At 51.7% G+C, this 14,182-nt stretch overlaps 5 protein-coding genes across 5 annotated transcripts; all 5 read right to left on the bottom strand.

The window, feature by feature from the left end:
* Nucleotides 1-230: 230 nt before the first annotated feature.
* A1O3_05901 (uncharacterized protein) lies at nucleotides 231-2,926 on the bottom strand (the record flags this gene model as incomplete). The annotated part of the gene is made up of 6 exons (XM_007736021.1): nucleotides 231-1,292; nucleotides 1,337-1,699; nucleotides 1,744-2,387; nucleotides 2,435-2,536; nucleotides 2,587-2,615; nucleotides 2,676-2,926. 6 exons carry the CDS (start codon nucleotides 2,924-2,926, stop codon nucleotides 231-233), a joined length of 2,451 nt encoding a protein of 816 aa, XP_007734211.1.
* A 609-nt stretch (nucleotides 2,927-3,535) lies between these two features.
* On the bottom strand, nucleotides 3,536-4,221 carry A1O3_05900 (uncharacterized protein; the record flags this gene model as incomplete). The annotated part of the gene is made up of 2 exons (XM_007736020.1): nucleotides 3,536-4,025; nucleotides 4,160-4,221. 2 exons carry the CDS (start codon nucleotides 4,219-4,221, stop codon nucleotides 3,536-3,538), a joined length of 552 nt encoding a protein of 183 aa, XP_007734210.1.
* A 1,294-nt stretch (nucleotides 4,222-5,515) lies between these two features.
* Nucleotides 5,516-6,351, bottom strand: A1O3_05899 (uncharacterized protein; the record flags this gene model as incomplete). Its single annotated transcript, XM_007736019.1, has 2 exons — nucleotides 5,516-5,703; nucleotides 5,763-6,351. The coding sequence occupies 2 exons, from the start codon at nucleotides 6,349-6,351 to the stop codon at nucleotides 5,516-5,518; spliced, it is 777 nt and encodes a 258-aa protein (XP_007734209.1).
* Nucleotides 6,352-7,090: 739 nt separating this feature from the next.
* Nucleotides 7,091-8,758, bottom strand: A1O3_05898 (protein phosphatase; the record flags this gene model as incomplete). The annotated part of the gene is made up of 2 exons (XM_007736018.1): nucleotides 7,091-8,092; nucleotides 8,696-8,758. The coding sequence occupies 2 exons, from the start codon at nucleotides 8,756-8,758 to the stop codon at nucleotides 7,091-7,093; spliced, it is 1,065 nt and encodes a 354-aa protein (XP_007734208.1).
* Nucleotides 8,759-9,285: 527 nt separating this feature from the next.
* Nucleotides 9,286-13,889, bottom strand: A1O3_05897 (uncharacterized protein; the record flags this gene model as incomplete). Its single annotated transcript, XM_007736017.1, has 6 exons — nucleotides 9,286-11,001; nucleotides 11,051-13,197; nucleotides 13,240-13,283; nucleotides 13,335-13,355; nucleotides 13,409-13,557; nucleotides 13,596-13,889. 6 exons carry the CDS (start codon nucleotides 13,887-13,889, stop codon nucleotides 9,286-9,288), a joined length of 4,371 nt encoding a protein of 1,456 aa, XP_007734207.1.
* Between the last annotated feature and the right edge of the window lie 293 nt (nucleotides 13,890-14,182).

The raw sequence follows: 14,182 nt of genomic DNA, 5'->3' as shown, positions 1-14,182 counted from the left end.
ATCCATACGGAGCACAGATATTAATTTTACATATACAATTAATTATGGCATAGACATGGACGGAGCACACTGTATATTATACTGTGTAAGGTAATTGGTCTCCGTCTCCGGTACTCCGATTCAGTGCTGTGCAGAGTACAGATATTCGTATTCATACCACCCGCCAGATAATCCATGCCAGCGCCAAATGTTATCGCCTGCTAACCCGTGACGCAAACAGTATCACGACTCTACTTGATCGTGTTGGTCTGTATTTCCTGCTCCAACTCAGCCTTCCCTTCACTGTTCTCGGAACTGGCATCCTGATTCAAGAACTGCGATAGCATCGCCTCCATCCTGGCTATGGCCGCTTCCATCTTGTGTAGCCGTGCGTTCGCCTCCAGCAGTTTATCGTTGCCATCATCGCTAAAGTCGACGATGGAATCCATCCTTTCCCCTCGCTTTATCTTGCGGTATCGTGGGGGATGGCTGGCTTCGTCTTCGGCCTCACTCGACTCTTGGAATTCCTGTTCGAGCTGTTCCGAAGCCTTGGGATCCTTTTTTCCCTTGTTTTCAGCTCTCGCATCCACAGACGTTCGTCGCTTCGAATCCGTTGCTCGACTTGGCCGCCGGGATGCCGGGGTAGAGTCAAATCCCCCAGTCAATTTTTTGTTCACGGCCTTTCCAATGCCATCACTGTATTCCAAATCGTCCTCTTCGGCAATTTTGTCCAACACTTGCTGCGGCGGGTCGATGTCAAACACTGCTTGAATATCTCCGTGCACAGAGAACCTCGAGATAGCCCAGTATGGCGAAATGGTCGCTCTCGGTCCATTCGCATTCTTCCAGTCTATTCTTCTGGCATGCTGTGGTCGAGGTTTGTCGGATATCCACAATGTCCTTCTTTCGTACCAGGCGATAATCAGTAACGTCGGAAAATTGAGGGTGCGGACTGCTGCGACGTTAATCTTGTGAAACATTCTTTCCGAGACCAACAACTTGAGGGGAAGCATGACGACCAATGCCAGGATGTTGAATGGCGGCATATATGCAAAAATGGCGTCTGATTTCACTCCTTCAAACGTCAGAACTGCTCGGCGGAACAGGATCTCCTGGATGGCATTGGAGACGATACTGCCGAACGTGGTGGTCAACATCGAAACAAGAATGGTCAGAAACAGCGTGTTTCCAAGAAAGGCGAACAGAACCATCAACACCGGCCCCAGGAGCCAGTGGAAATCCACAGACTCGTCAATGCCTGTCCCGTCCAGACCAAACCAGATCCAAATCATCCATTTGCCAATTGTGATGGACTACTCACGTTAGGCGCGTCTCCAACAAGTGATCTCAAACTTACTGAGTGCGCTCCAGCATGCAACCATTTCAGACTTAACATGAACCCCGCAAAGCACCAAACAGCAAGAGCCGTGAGGGTCAGGAAATCGGACATCATTGCTCTCAAAGAGAGAAACAACATGTTTTCCGACATGAAGTTGAATGCCAGTCGTGGAATCAAGACTGGCGCCGCACAGCTCAGAACGTCAAGGGCTGTACGGTTCCACTGCATAGACTGATTTGGATCATGGAGTCGCAAAGCATGCAGCCGAAGGACCAGGTATATCATGAAGATGGTGCTAAAGGTGGCATCGAGAAACGACCATAAGTTCTGCGTATAGACTCCCCAGCCGTGTTCAAGAACCGAGGCGATTTGATCGAGAACCTGCCCGGGTCAGCGCGTGTTCTACAGTACACGGACGAGCATACCCAGCCAGCAGCATAGATGTCGAACACTGCTTCAACAGCCGTGTATTTTGGAGTCATTCGGGTTTCACGACCCATCATCACCGCGACATACAAACCAAGCAGGATCACGAATTGGAAGACTTCGACGATATTCCGGGTCCGTGGCACGATCAGGCGATACTGATTTAGCAACGGTGCTCTCCTCGGATCATATAGGGAGATTGGCCGCTTCTTCCAGCCATCGGGAAGAATGTCGATGAAGCTGCTCGGAGTATATACCAGTTTGCCCCGGTATATTGCATCCACGACTTTCTGACATGCGCTACTGGCCAGAAAGCTCTTGCTCGCGCTCACAATGGCCAGTTCAAGCGCGGTCAGCTTCTTTTCGATCTTTGCGCCGTTCTTTCTCGCCGCCCAGTGCATGGGATGAGCGCTCGTTTGGGTGACTTCGGGCGGAGCACCCTGGAATGGGTCGAAACCAGCGACCAGTATATTTGCCAGTTTGAGGAGTCCTCTGGGACCAGGGTTGTTTTCGTTGTACCGACGAAGGAGCTTTTCGGCGACCAGTTCGCAAAGAAGTGCGCGGGTAAGATTCACTGTCTGATGATGGGTCGCGAAGGACTGCTCACGGATGAATTGCATTCGATTGACGAGGAGGCAATATACTGGGACGAGTCAATGAGAATTCCACCGACAGAGCGACGGACCAAACCGAGCGAAAGATCCTGCTTCTCGTAGAGCGAATCGACCAGAGGACGGACGACAGAGATGTTCATGCGCGGCGCTTTCAATTGCTCGAGCGAATATGGGTCATCTAAGGGGGAGGTGAGACGAAGGGAAACTGTATAGGGTCGACTTGCTCACCGATACTGTTGATGATGTCTCTTCGGAGACTATCACCCCAATGTCAGTTAGTGCGTGGCCATCGACGGTCTCTGGGTACAGTCTTCTACCGGAGGATGTTTTCGTAGACATTGCAGTCGGCATTTCTATACACATCTGCTGCGCGAGGTGGCTCGTTCTGGCTGCTCGTCCAGGTGCAATGTGGCGGATACAAGCCGTCACTATCGGCCTGGTCTTCTTCATCGTACTGAGACGCCAACAAAGCCTCGGTCTCTGACCGCTGGCTGTTCAGACGGAATTGGCGAGTGAACCCGCGAGAACTGGACGACCTTGCCCCGAACGGTGGCTTTCTTGACGGCATGGTTCCCCCCGTGGATGATTTATCGCAAGACGTGGACTGAGACTGACATGTTAGCGATCCGGTCGATGCCGTGTCAAATCTTCCAGAGCGTCGACGCTATGATGGTGAGTGACAGAAGCAATCAACATCGCCTCGCCTCACAAGGGGGATAGTGTCATGGTGGTAACGCAGCAAGAGAGGTCGATAGCGAGGGCCAATCGGAGGATTGCAGCTCTGGCAGAGCGATAAGCTTATCGCACCAAGCTTTCACTAAAGCTGCCGCCCGAAACTAAGTGCGTAGGCAAGGCAGCTTTGCCGACACTGGATACTAGTAGTACAATCCAGACAGTTCGCAGCACAAGAATCCTGAATGGAGGAAGTAGTTGATTGAATTGAATTCTCATACAGTCATTCTAGTTCATTACCATTAATTGCTAAGCCGCTGGAGTCGTAACGCTCTCTTTACCTCCCTTGCTGTTGGGTATCGGATTTATACTTCACATATGCCACCCATGCAGTGATACAATAGCCACCCCCAAGAAGCCAGCCTCCAATGTACGTATGAACTCATCCATATCAGAGTAAGGATGAGCTAAGAAAGAACAACCCTCAGCCCCTCATGCATTGAAATCATAACAAGATCATAATGGTGGCAACGGCGGCCAAAAACATGCCGACGGACCACAGACTCGAACTTGGGCTTCCCTCCTGTGCGTCACTGACGACCTGGTACACGACGCTGGCTGTCTGTGAGGGCACCGTGGCCGCAGTGGAGGTGTCTACAACGACAATGACCATGCCGTTGCTGGTGATGGTCTGCAATCCGGCCGCCGCGGGTGTTGTGGTAGTATACGACGTCACGGTCGTGGTGCCAACGCCGTAGTCGTACGTCGTGGTAGGGGGGTAATTGCAGTCGGTGGCACATTGGTCGCAGCACTCCCAGTAGACGATCGTCGAGGTCACCGGACATGGAATTACCGAGGTGACGGTCACTACCACGTTTTCTTGCGTGTAGCATGTCGTGTAAGTCGTCGATGGCGTCCAGTATTCCCAGTACGAGGTCGTGGTCGGCGTCCACCATGCCGTTGTTGTCTGTTCGGATGTCCAGTAGCCTTGGTCACTGAGGATAGGAAGGTAGAGAAAGTCAGTTGATATTCTAGGAACACACCTGATGGTTCAGCCCGCACCAGGTGGTTGTACGTGGATCGCTACACTCCTGTTGGAGGCGCCGTCGAGGCTTGGGAAGTAACATACTTGGCCAGGCCGCATCGAACCAGGCCGAGGAAAATGACGACGGCGATCTCGAAGGTGATCATCGTCGTGGTTATTGCATCTGGGTGGAGGTTGACACTAGAATGATAGAGGTAGTCCCGGCCTGGCCAACGAAACAGCCAGATGCGCGGAAAATGTATGAGACTGGCTTGAAGACAGGGAGAGGGTATTAGTGGGAGGATATGGCAAGGGGAATCAGTGCGACAAAGAACAAGAGATGTTGGTGGGCGAAGATAGATGGCAAATGAGGCTAAGTAGTAGTATAGCTGGATGAAGCTATGGGTGAATGCCCGGCCTCAGGTACGTCGACCTGACATGACGCTTGCTAGGGCCAATTTGAGGATCGACATCGATGTCAAGTTGGAAATCGAAGTAGACTTCGTTAAGATGTAGCCGTCTCAGCTTGTCCAAGCTGCGGGGCACCTTGGGAGGCTGCTAATGAGGAGCTCTTCAACTTCAGCTCCCATTATGATGCAGCTCTGCAATGAGAGTTCCAGCTTTTTCCAAGATCCAAGAATCTACCTCGCACTGCATTTCCGGTTTGTAGCAGCCAAGCGAGGATGGACTCAAACCTAGCAACCCCGCCGTCAAGACCGGGCGCCGTAGTTTGCCGTCCGCCCCGTCCAAATGTAGCCGTGTGTCCTCGCCAGGCAGGGCGAGGAGGAGGTCTTATCGCGACGATGATTGCTCAGCTGCATATGGCGCGATGTGGGAAGAGCTAAAGGCTGTTGAAGCCGTGGTATGGCCCAATCATGGTGCCGTTGATGCCGTGGTGGCGGGGCTGGAGACAAGGGCAAAGGCTGCAGGACAATTGCAGGATTCAGGCTGGATTCGTTGCAAGTTCCGGTCCGGGATCGAGCTTGCGCGTACAGAAAAGCATTCTGTAACAGTAAAAGATTACCAGGAGTGGTCGACGAACAAGACCGGCCGGTGTCTGTGTCTTATTCAAAGTCCGTGGTTGAGGTCATCAAGAGGCGCTGCAAGATGATGTCAGTCTTGGTCGACCGCCTATAAGACGATGGATCCTGGCGGGAGCTATATGTCTTCGCTGGGAGAAAAAGACGGAGTGAAGGGTGTCTACTTACAGAGTACGGATACTCCGTGCAAAGCAGGTATTGGTGAATTGGTGGGTGGTGGGCGGTGGGCGGTGGATGCTAGGTGCTGGGGGTGGGTGCGGTTTCGACGGAGTACGAGTCTAGTGTCCAAAGTACATGCAACCTCGTGCTTGCTAGAGATTCCACGGTATTCCATGTACAGGATACTTTGATGCTGATCTCCCTTGTCTCCATCATTACCAGCGCCGTCATCTCTTCTCCGATGTTTGGTCGACAGACCACCTCACGGAGTACTTGCTCCAACGGGAATGTTGACTCCAGATACACCCTCCGACTCGTTACCCAACAGCCACACGACCGTGTCTGAAACTAGGTCGGGTTCAAGCAACGTGATGCCTCGTTTCGCCATATCAGCCACCGCTTCTTCCTCATCTTTGTACCACTGCAGAGCCATTCCCGTCTTTGTCGCACCTACACGCGCATCTGTTAAAACTGCGTCTTTCGGGACCTACCAAAACCCTTCCACTTACTAGGAGAGACAGCATTCAGTCTAATCCCTACCGAAGCCAGATCCTTCGAGATCGTCGTGGTGAGATTTGCGACGGCCCCTTTCGTGACACAATATGACAGGATGGTTGGGTCGTGGAACAAACTGGCCGCGCTCGCGATGTTGACAATACTTCGGGGTGCTTTAGGCAGGGCCAACATGGCCTTGACCTCCGCTCGCAGACTGTACAGGACGCCCGTCAGATTGATCCCGACCACTCGGTTCCACGATTCGTCCGTCTCGTTCAAGAATAAGGGGCCTTGCTGCGACGTGGCCGGGTTGATAACTCCGGCGCAGTTGACTGATCCGTCCAGAGCGTCAAACGTGCCGACCGTGTCTTTGACCCAGGCATTGAGGTCGAGGCTCGAAGCAACGTCAACCTTGGAGGTCAGGACTTGCACATCGGGGTTGATGTCGAGCAGCTTCTTCTTCGCGACTTCAAGGTGACTGGGGTTGATGTCGCCGATGGAGATGGCACGGGCTTTTAGGCGTGCAAGCCGGCAACATGTGTTCAATCCAATGCCCGACGCCGCGCCGGTGAGGGCAAACACCTTGCCAGCAATAGATGCCATGCTGGCTGTCAGTATGTACGATCTAGCGCACCGTAGATTTGTAAGTGATTGGTCAGATATTCTGGGATACAATATCTTCGACTGTCGGACATGGATCTCCGCACCGGTACCTGGAAGAGGAAGATGTGACAGGCGAACCTTGAGCGATATTTATTGCCAGGAATGTCCAGGTACAACGTCGTAAGTCACTATTGTCTTCTGCCGAGGGGCACCCTGGGAATCACTTGCATATTGCCAGCAAATTGCACCTTCGCCTGCGTGAGTGCCACGTAGCAATACTTTAGCTTCATGCACGATAACCAACTGTCAGTCGGCTGACTGAGACCGTTACCGAGGCCGGCAGCAGCAAGTCACGGTTTTAACGGACCACCAAACTCTCCAGATAGGCAGGAAGAATTCCTACAAGTAGGTATAGTGCCATGCAAAAATGACTGGCATGCTTTGACATGGCAGCCGTATCGGTTAGAACAAGGCTGGCGAGTCACGATCGCGCTGCTGGGTTCACCAAATTCATGCGTCCCGAGACAGACACGCCAGATCGTCTTGATGTAAAACTCGCTGTATTTGGTGTATCATCACTTCATGTCGCCTATGGAGTGCATAACAAACAATCGCCTGGTAAATGTGTTTCTACCGTCCAGCCCCTCTCCCAGCACCGGCACCGGCGCCTCCACCCATGAACTGTTGTGCCCTTCGAGAACCAAAGTCAGCAGTCAGAAGATCAAGGGAAGGGCCACACTCACAGATTCGCCAGGGCAGGATCCTGCATCATCTGCTGGATTTGACTCATGTCTGGCAGGCCACCGCCACCGCCTCCTTCTCGGCGGCCCTGCATCATGTTTTGGATGGTGGGATTGCTCATAAGTCCACTCAGGGCCTCGGGATTTCGCATCAGATTTTGGGCCATGGATGCAAACATCGGATTGTTCATGATGCTGGAAAGGTCTGGCATCCCACCACCTCCCCCTCCAGCTCCCCCACCAAGCATACTTGCCAGTCCAGAAAGATCAGGCAATCCACCGCCACCTCTGGTGTTGCCGGGCGCATCGTCAACTTCGTCCTCAGGAATATCGTCTTCTGCCGCCTCCATTCTGGCCAACTCTTTCTTGGCAGTCTCCAGTCCTTTCTTCATAGCCTCACTTCCACCACTGCCTTCAAATTCAATCCCTTTCTCATACGCTTCCACGCTGCCCTTGGCGTCGCCCAGGGCAAACCGTGCCAGACCTAATCTTGACCACGCCTTGGTGTATTTGGGATCGGCCGCAACGGCCAACTCGGCATCCTGCACTGCAGATGTATGATCCCCAGTTGCAGAATATGCAGCCGCCCGGTTGGACAGGTAGATGGGATTTGTGGGAGCGTACTTGATGGCTTCGGTGTATTTGGCAATGGCGGTCTTGTAGTCTTTCTGCTGCATGGCGGCGTTTCCAGCACTCTTGAGCTTTTCAGCTTCGGGGTTGATCGCAGAAAGTTCCGAGGGCTTGGGAAGAGGGGTTTCGGCGGAGGTGCCAGTGCCTTTCAGTTTCTCATAGACTGAAAAGACGCTGAGCAGTGATTGAGAACCGACAGCTGCCGATATGGCGGCCTTGTCGTTTGGGTCGACCTTGAACGCCTCTGCAATGCAATTTGTGGCCACTTCAATATTGTCTGCATCGTCCGATGTGAGTGTACCATCTTTTAGAGAAGTCGACAGGAAGTCTATGATTGAGAGCGCCAGTCGCTTTTGGGCGTCGGAGGGTGGCTGCGCAAGGTCAGCACAGGTCCGCGTTCCGGGGCGATGCTACATACCATCTTGTCAGGCAATCAGTGTGTGAGGCAGGATGGAATGATTGCTATGGTGTGAGCAGGAATATTCGACAGGACTCAAATCGACTCCACGCAAATGCCAAATGCCAACTGCCTTGTAGGCCGCAGTAAACAGTAGTACCAACGTACCACCCTATGATGTATCGCAGCCTTGGCGCCTCCAGAAGTTTCGCCCAGGGTACGGAGTACTAGCAGAGGACAGGTGTCAGTCAGTCTGACAGAAAAATGGCTGCCAATATGGGGACTTTTCAACCCCAGCCTTAGTCAGACCGCCTTCATTCCCTTTATCATGCCGCCCCTGACACCACTCTCCCCCTTCTGTTAACTTCACTATCCGCCCATCAGGCTTGACCGCTTGCCTTCCTTCTGGCTTAGTATGGGTTGATGGAAACCGTCTGTCATACAGGATCTGGACGCCGAGCAAAGGCTGGGCTTAGGCCGTCTGTTGTTCGTTCTCAAATCTGACATTCCTCCTCAGATACTGCGTTCAGGATCAATTTGAGACCCGTCTTACAGTGAGGAACGTCCCTGCCCCTACCTGTTGGATAAGGGCGGGCTTGCCGACCTTTTCGGCATCAACCGCGCCAATCGTGACATTCATGGGACGGGAATACTTGCCATCTGGAATTTGCTTGCTAAATGGCGGTGTACGTGAATGATATCGAGCAAAGCTGGGCTCGGAGTGCAGGGGAATGTGGAAGTTCGATGCAAGGCAACCAAGGACCAAAGACTTCGTCTGTCCGTTGCCTTGTGCCTTGTCATGGTAGAAAGATTGAGAAGCCCGCATTATAAAATATTCGCTTGGATTGGCCAGCACAAACTTAACATTGGTCCATTCTGTATCAAGTCTCTTGTGGAAACTTGGCTACGAGACGTGTGGAGAGAGTACGCACCGGCCCAAGGACCCTTAGCCCTCCACTCAGGACCTGGCACTGTTGCGCCATGGCCATCATCGTCCATATAGCTGGGACCGAGGATTGGACAGTTAATGGTAACCTATACCTGTTCAGCATCTATCGCTATCTTGTTGAAGCTCCAAGAAAACCGTGGCAAGGAGGCAGGTCGAAGAGAAACAAAAAATATTTGCGGTTGACGCCTGTCAGATATCTTCTGCCCAATCCTGCATCCTCAGATCTCCCATTCTGCCTTCAGATCGGTAAGCCATGTTTGCCTCAGTCTTAGACGACCATCTTCACCCTCTTCCACAGCTACGTCCTCGAGGGTTGGATCAATCGGCCATATTCTGACTTTCCCATGGCTTTCGGGACAAGTTGCCCCGTACAAATATCGCCTTTGGTCCTTGCAACGGCCGCAGAAACTGGCATCGGAGCAGATGACGCAGATGAAATACTCGTCGATTTCACGGCCGAATCGTGAGCACACCCCACAATTCAAAAAGGGAGAGTCGAAGGTGTGCGATTTAGAATGTGATCGCGTGTTTGGATCAAGTTGTCCGGCCGCTGGGGGGGATGATGGGGACGGCATAGGTGCTGAAAGGAATTTCCTGCTTGGAGCGAGCCATTGGATGACGTCGTTCAGCCTTGCTGGTGACCTTGACCTTACCGGTTGGCTGGCCCTGCCGATGTCGTGATCTGGTGAGCTTTGATGATGGGCTTTCAGGAGTAAGATGGATAGTGCAACCGCTCTTTCATCGTCACCAGCATGAAAGAGCATGTTCGTGACGGACAGGATCTTCAGTCCAATATCTGCCACTGTGGTGGTCTCCAATAGAGGAACATACCGTGTCAAGTATGGCCGAAAGATTGGCTTCCACTTGGACTCGTCATCCGGGTGTGTTTGACGTAGATAGCGGCCGTAAAGAAACCAAGGATACAATAAAGTACCAGTCGGGTACTTATTTAGAGGCAAGTCTTCCATGGACCTGGACTGTTGTGCAAGTTTGTCAAGTCTTTCAGCGGCTGACGACATGTTAGAGCTACTTCCTTCCGGCCTGGTTAGTTGCTCGAAGTAAAGTTGAGCCAGATCGCCGATCAAGCTACTCTGATAAATAAACTGGTCTTCTTCTCCGTTGGCGTGCTTTGATGCGATCGTACCAGCTCTCTGGAGGAGGGTTTCGTGTATCTGAATGGCATCTTCCAAATGTTTGTTGACGTGGGCATACTGGAACCAGTTGAATCTTCTCTCCCAGGGAATTTGAAGATATGTGGGCTCGATATTGATCCTACTCGACGTTATGGCGTCAAGCAGTAGAGCTACATCAGGTGTACCTTTCTGAGAAGCAAAAGACTTGCTAACCCAGGACCATGCTAGCTCTACATTTCCGAGTAACTGTGCGAGCCGAGTATATGGCTTGGACGGTACATCGCGGCCGGCAAGTTCGAGCAGAACTTCGATCATTCGCATGTGATTCCCAGATCGGTCGAGTGACCTAAGATAGTCGAGCAGCTTCTCCGCGTTGCTGTTATCTTTCGAGTATGCCTTTCTCAGGTGCTCGACTACACCCTCATCGTCGCCCTTGAGTCTCATTAGCCTGATGGACAAGTCCTCGAGGTGCGGCGATGAACCCGGGCGGATTTGGCGAAGTTTCTCGGTCCATTGGTGCGTTTTATTATAGTCACCCAGTTTTGTATAGCATTGCGCCAACCGCCACACTGCGCAAAAACAATGTTCGTCCTCTTTCAATACCTTTTGATATTCTTCCACGGCTTCATGATAGTGCCCAAACCGCTGCAACGTGAATCCAAGGTTAAGAAACCAATCTGCCGTTTGCTCCAGGTGCTGCCGCCGAGCCAACGCTTGAATCTCATGTGATTCAAGTCCATCGGTTGATTTGTTGTGCAAGAGTGAGGCTTTACAGTCTGGGTCGAACTTCCCTTGTTCATCCTGACAGAATTGTCAGCAAAGCCGGAGGCAGATCAGCCTCAGAACTCACCATATCTCCGAGTACTATCAGCGTCCAGACACAGCTAATAAGTTTCTGGGCCGCAATTCTAGCATCATCGCCCGAGGTTGAAATTGGATCTGACAATAACCAACCCCGTGCTGCAGTCAAACGAAGAGGTTCGAACAAATGAATCATTGAGCGTCGTGCCTTGCGGAGCCACTCGTCCTTTCCAAGAGAAGAGCGCTCTGGCTTGCTCTGTGGTTGCTTGTCAGAGATTCCTTGAACATTGATACCTGGAAAAGAAATTCGTAGAGGGAGAAGCCAAACCCAGGACAAAAATGCCAGCACAGACATGTAGTAAGACTGTAAGGCAGAAGATATAACTCCAAACCCGGCACTCTCATCACGTCTCAGCACGCTCGTTGTTGGGGAGATGGAGATGGATTCTTGAAGTGTTGTTGTCACATCCTGGTCGAAGAACAAGGTATCGCACACTGCCGTGCAATGGACTGCGATAGCGGTAAGAAATGCTTCCTTTCCGGCATCATCCCACAAAAGCCACGCAAGACCGTCATTGATCTTTCGCACGTCCTCAGAAGCCAAACTTGACAGATTCAGTGCTTTCAGATGCGTTATGAGAAACATCATGGGAAACAAGAATCTTCGCGGTGTATCAACCTGCAGCTTACTCGACCTTGTCTGTTTCAACATCTGAAAGCAACTCTTGACGATTGCGACCTGTGCTGATTCGGGCTCATGTGTGTAGCCAGCACCGGACGCTGTCTGTCCCTTCAAATAATCCCGGATGCCTTCGTGGCTCAGACTCACCGTGGTCAGCATCAGTTCGGCCTCGGTCCATTGATCAGGAGCCTTTTCTTCTGTTTTCTCACTGATCTTGCCAGAGCCGTTATTGGAGGAATCAACGCTGAACATAATGCATTCAACAATAGGACGAAGCTTGAAGCGCAGATTTTTGAGAAGGAGTTCGTGTTCATGTCCATCCTGTGCCCGAAGGATTTCGTACACTTCGCCGAGGTTCAATGGGCGCCGCGAGTATGCAAGCCAAGTCAAAAGGGCTCGCAGCACGTCTGGTTCGAGCGCCTGTTCTTTCCGTATGATGTCAAGTGAACATTCAGTGATCTTCTCCAACGAGTTCAGTGGTTTCTCCAGGAATAAGTCGATCGCATAACCCTCCATTGGCTGAATATTCACTGTCACTTGACGTGCGGATTCGAAGATGCCTTGAGTTTTGGTGATAATTTTGTCGACCCATCCGTCTCGCTTTTCCTTCGAGGCGAACTTGACACATTCGGCCAAATCCATCTCACGCTGGACGTATTGGGCAAATTCATCTCGGACCAGAGCGGCAGAAATGTCGATGCATGCGGTAATCTGTTGAAGCCGAAGCGTGGTTCGAAGCGTAAAGCGCCCAAAGACGCCAAATTGCATCGCCGTGCTGGTAGAAGAGCGGCGCAGAATGTCACCAAGAATCCTTTGCTGTTCTTCAGAGGCTTCGTCCAGCCCGTCAATGATAAGGACAAGACGACCATTGGGCAGATCGTTTTTCCAGAAGCCTTCAAACAGACTGGTCCATGTTTGGTCGGCGTTCCACCTATCGTCATCATCGATTGCGTCCAGAAGATGGCTGCGAAAGGACGGCTTCGATTGCTGTAGATCGAAGGCCACGGTCTTCAATATTTCCTTGATATTCTGAGACTTCTCGTCTTGACCTTTGACGAAAAAGAAAGCGACGGACACATCAGCAGACGCCTTTTCCTTTATGAGCTTAATGGTTGATGCCGCTAGAAAGGACTTCCCGGTTCCGGGTCCTCCCAGGATAATAAGTAAGGGCTGATGATGAGCCAACCAGTCTCGGTAAACTCGCTCATCTTGCATCCATGAACCAGTCGAATCGACCATTTCCGTCACTCTTCGCTGGTAGGCTTCGTGCACTTGCTTGTAGGATTCTGTACGAAAAGAATTCAGTCGGAGGCGGTCATCTTCTTTCCTTTGATGCTCGAGGATCTCCTCCAATCGTCGTTCGACGTCCAGAATCTTTCCCCAGGATTGATTGAGACGGGAAAAGGTTGAGTCGGCAACAGCATGATCTTGAAACAAGATCACGTCGTCTAGATCTTGAAAAAGCTTGGATGTCTCCTTGTCTCCTCCTTTTACCAAGTTACGGATGTAGCGACCTGTCAGGCACTATCAGCTGTGACGGCAGACTCTTATCTCACTGGGAAACTTGCCCATTTTGCCCTCCTCCACGAGAATTCGAGCCCTGGTCACGGTTGCCTCAGCTTCGCTTCGTGGGGGCCACTTCCCAACTCACCTTGCAATGATGGCAATGATCCTAAATTTCTTGTTAACACAGTAAACGGGCACCGATTGAAAATGGGGACATACAAACTTGCAACGACAGGCGCCAACTTGACCAGACGATCCGGAACCTCAGCCCGGGAGTCGGTATAGCTTTCCCAACGAGACAGTGACTCTTCAAGCTTCTTGAACATGTCTTCAACAGAGTCGTAGGTTTGACTGACCTTCTCACACGCCTAGTCTCGTTAGTTCAGAAACAAGATTTAGGTCTTACAAACGTGACCTGAATCAAGCTGATGGCTCCCCCAAGGGCAATAGAAGCCGGTGCCGCGAATACGCCAGTTGCCTCCTGAGCGAAACCTCCTATCAACACAATTGGAGCTACACATGCCTCCAGAGCATTCCAAAAACTCTCATGAGATTGGCGCCATTTTTGAAAGTCGATGTTTGCAGCTTCAATGGCCTGTCGAAGATCATCGTTAGGGTTGTAGTTGGCTGGCTGTCCAAATCTCCTCGTGTATTCGGCGATCGCCTTTTCGAGACCACTTGTGGGCGTCGACATAGACATAGTGTCTGCGGAGAATGCAGTACCGGTCAGAGTTGAGAGCGTAGCATGGGTGCTATCTGACGAGTTGATGGGTTTGTTCTGAAAGAAGCAGTCTCACGCAAGACCTCCCGAAGGCGAAGAGGGAAGTGCGTCTACGGAGAGATGGGCTGGGGAGTCTTCTACCAAGGTTGGAGTGCCAACTAATATAACAAACCTGATTCCTGTCTAATATAAGCAAGCTCGCTCGCTTGGGAGCAAGACAGCCGCTGTGGCGCCCCTTACAAAGAGTGGAGGAGAGCAACAACCAATATCAC

Source organism: Capronia epimyces, assembly GCF_000585565.1.
Source record: "Capronia epimyces CBS 606.96 chromosome Unknown aczIQ-supercont1.4, whole genome shotgun sequence".
NCBI lineage: Eukaryota > Fungi > Ascomycota > Eurotiomycetes > Chaetothyriales > Herpotrichiellaceae > Capronia > Capronia epimyces.
This window is presented reverse-complemented; position numbering and strand designations above follow the sequence as displayed.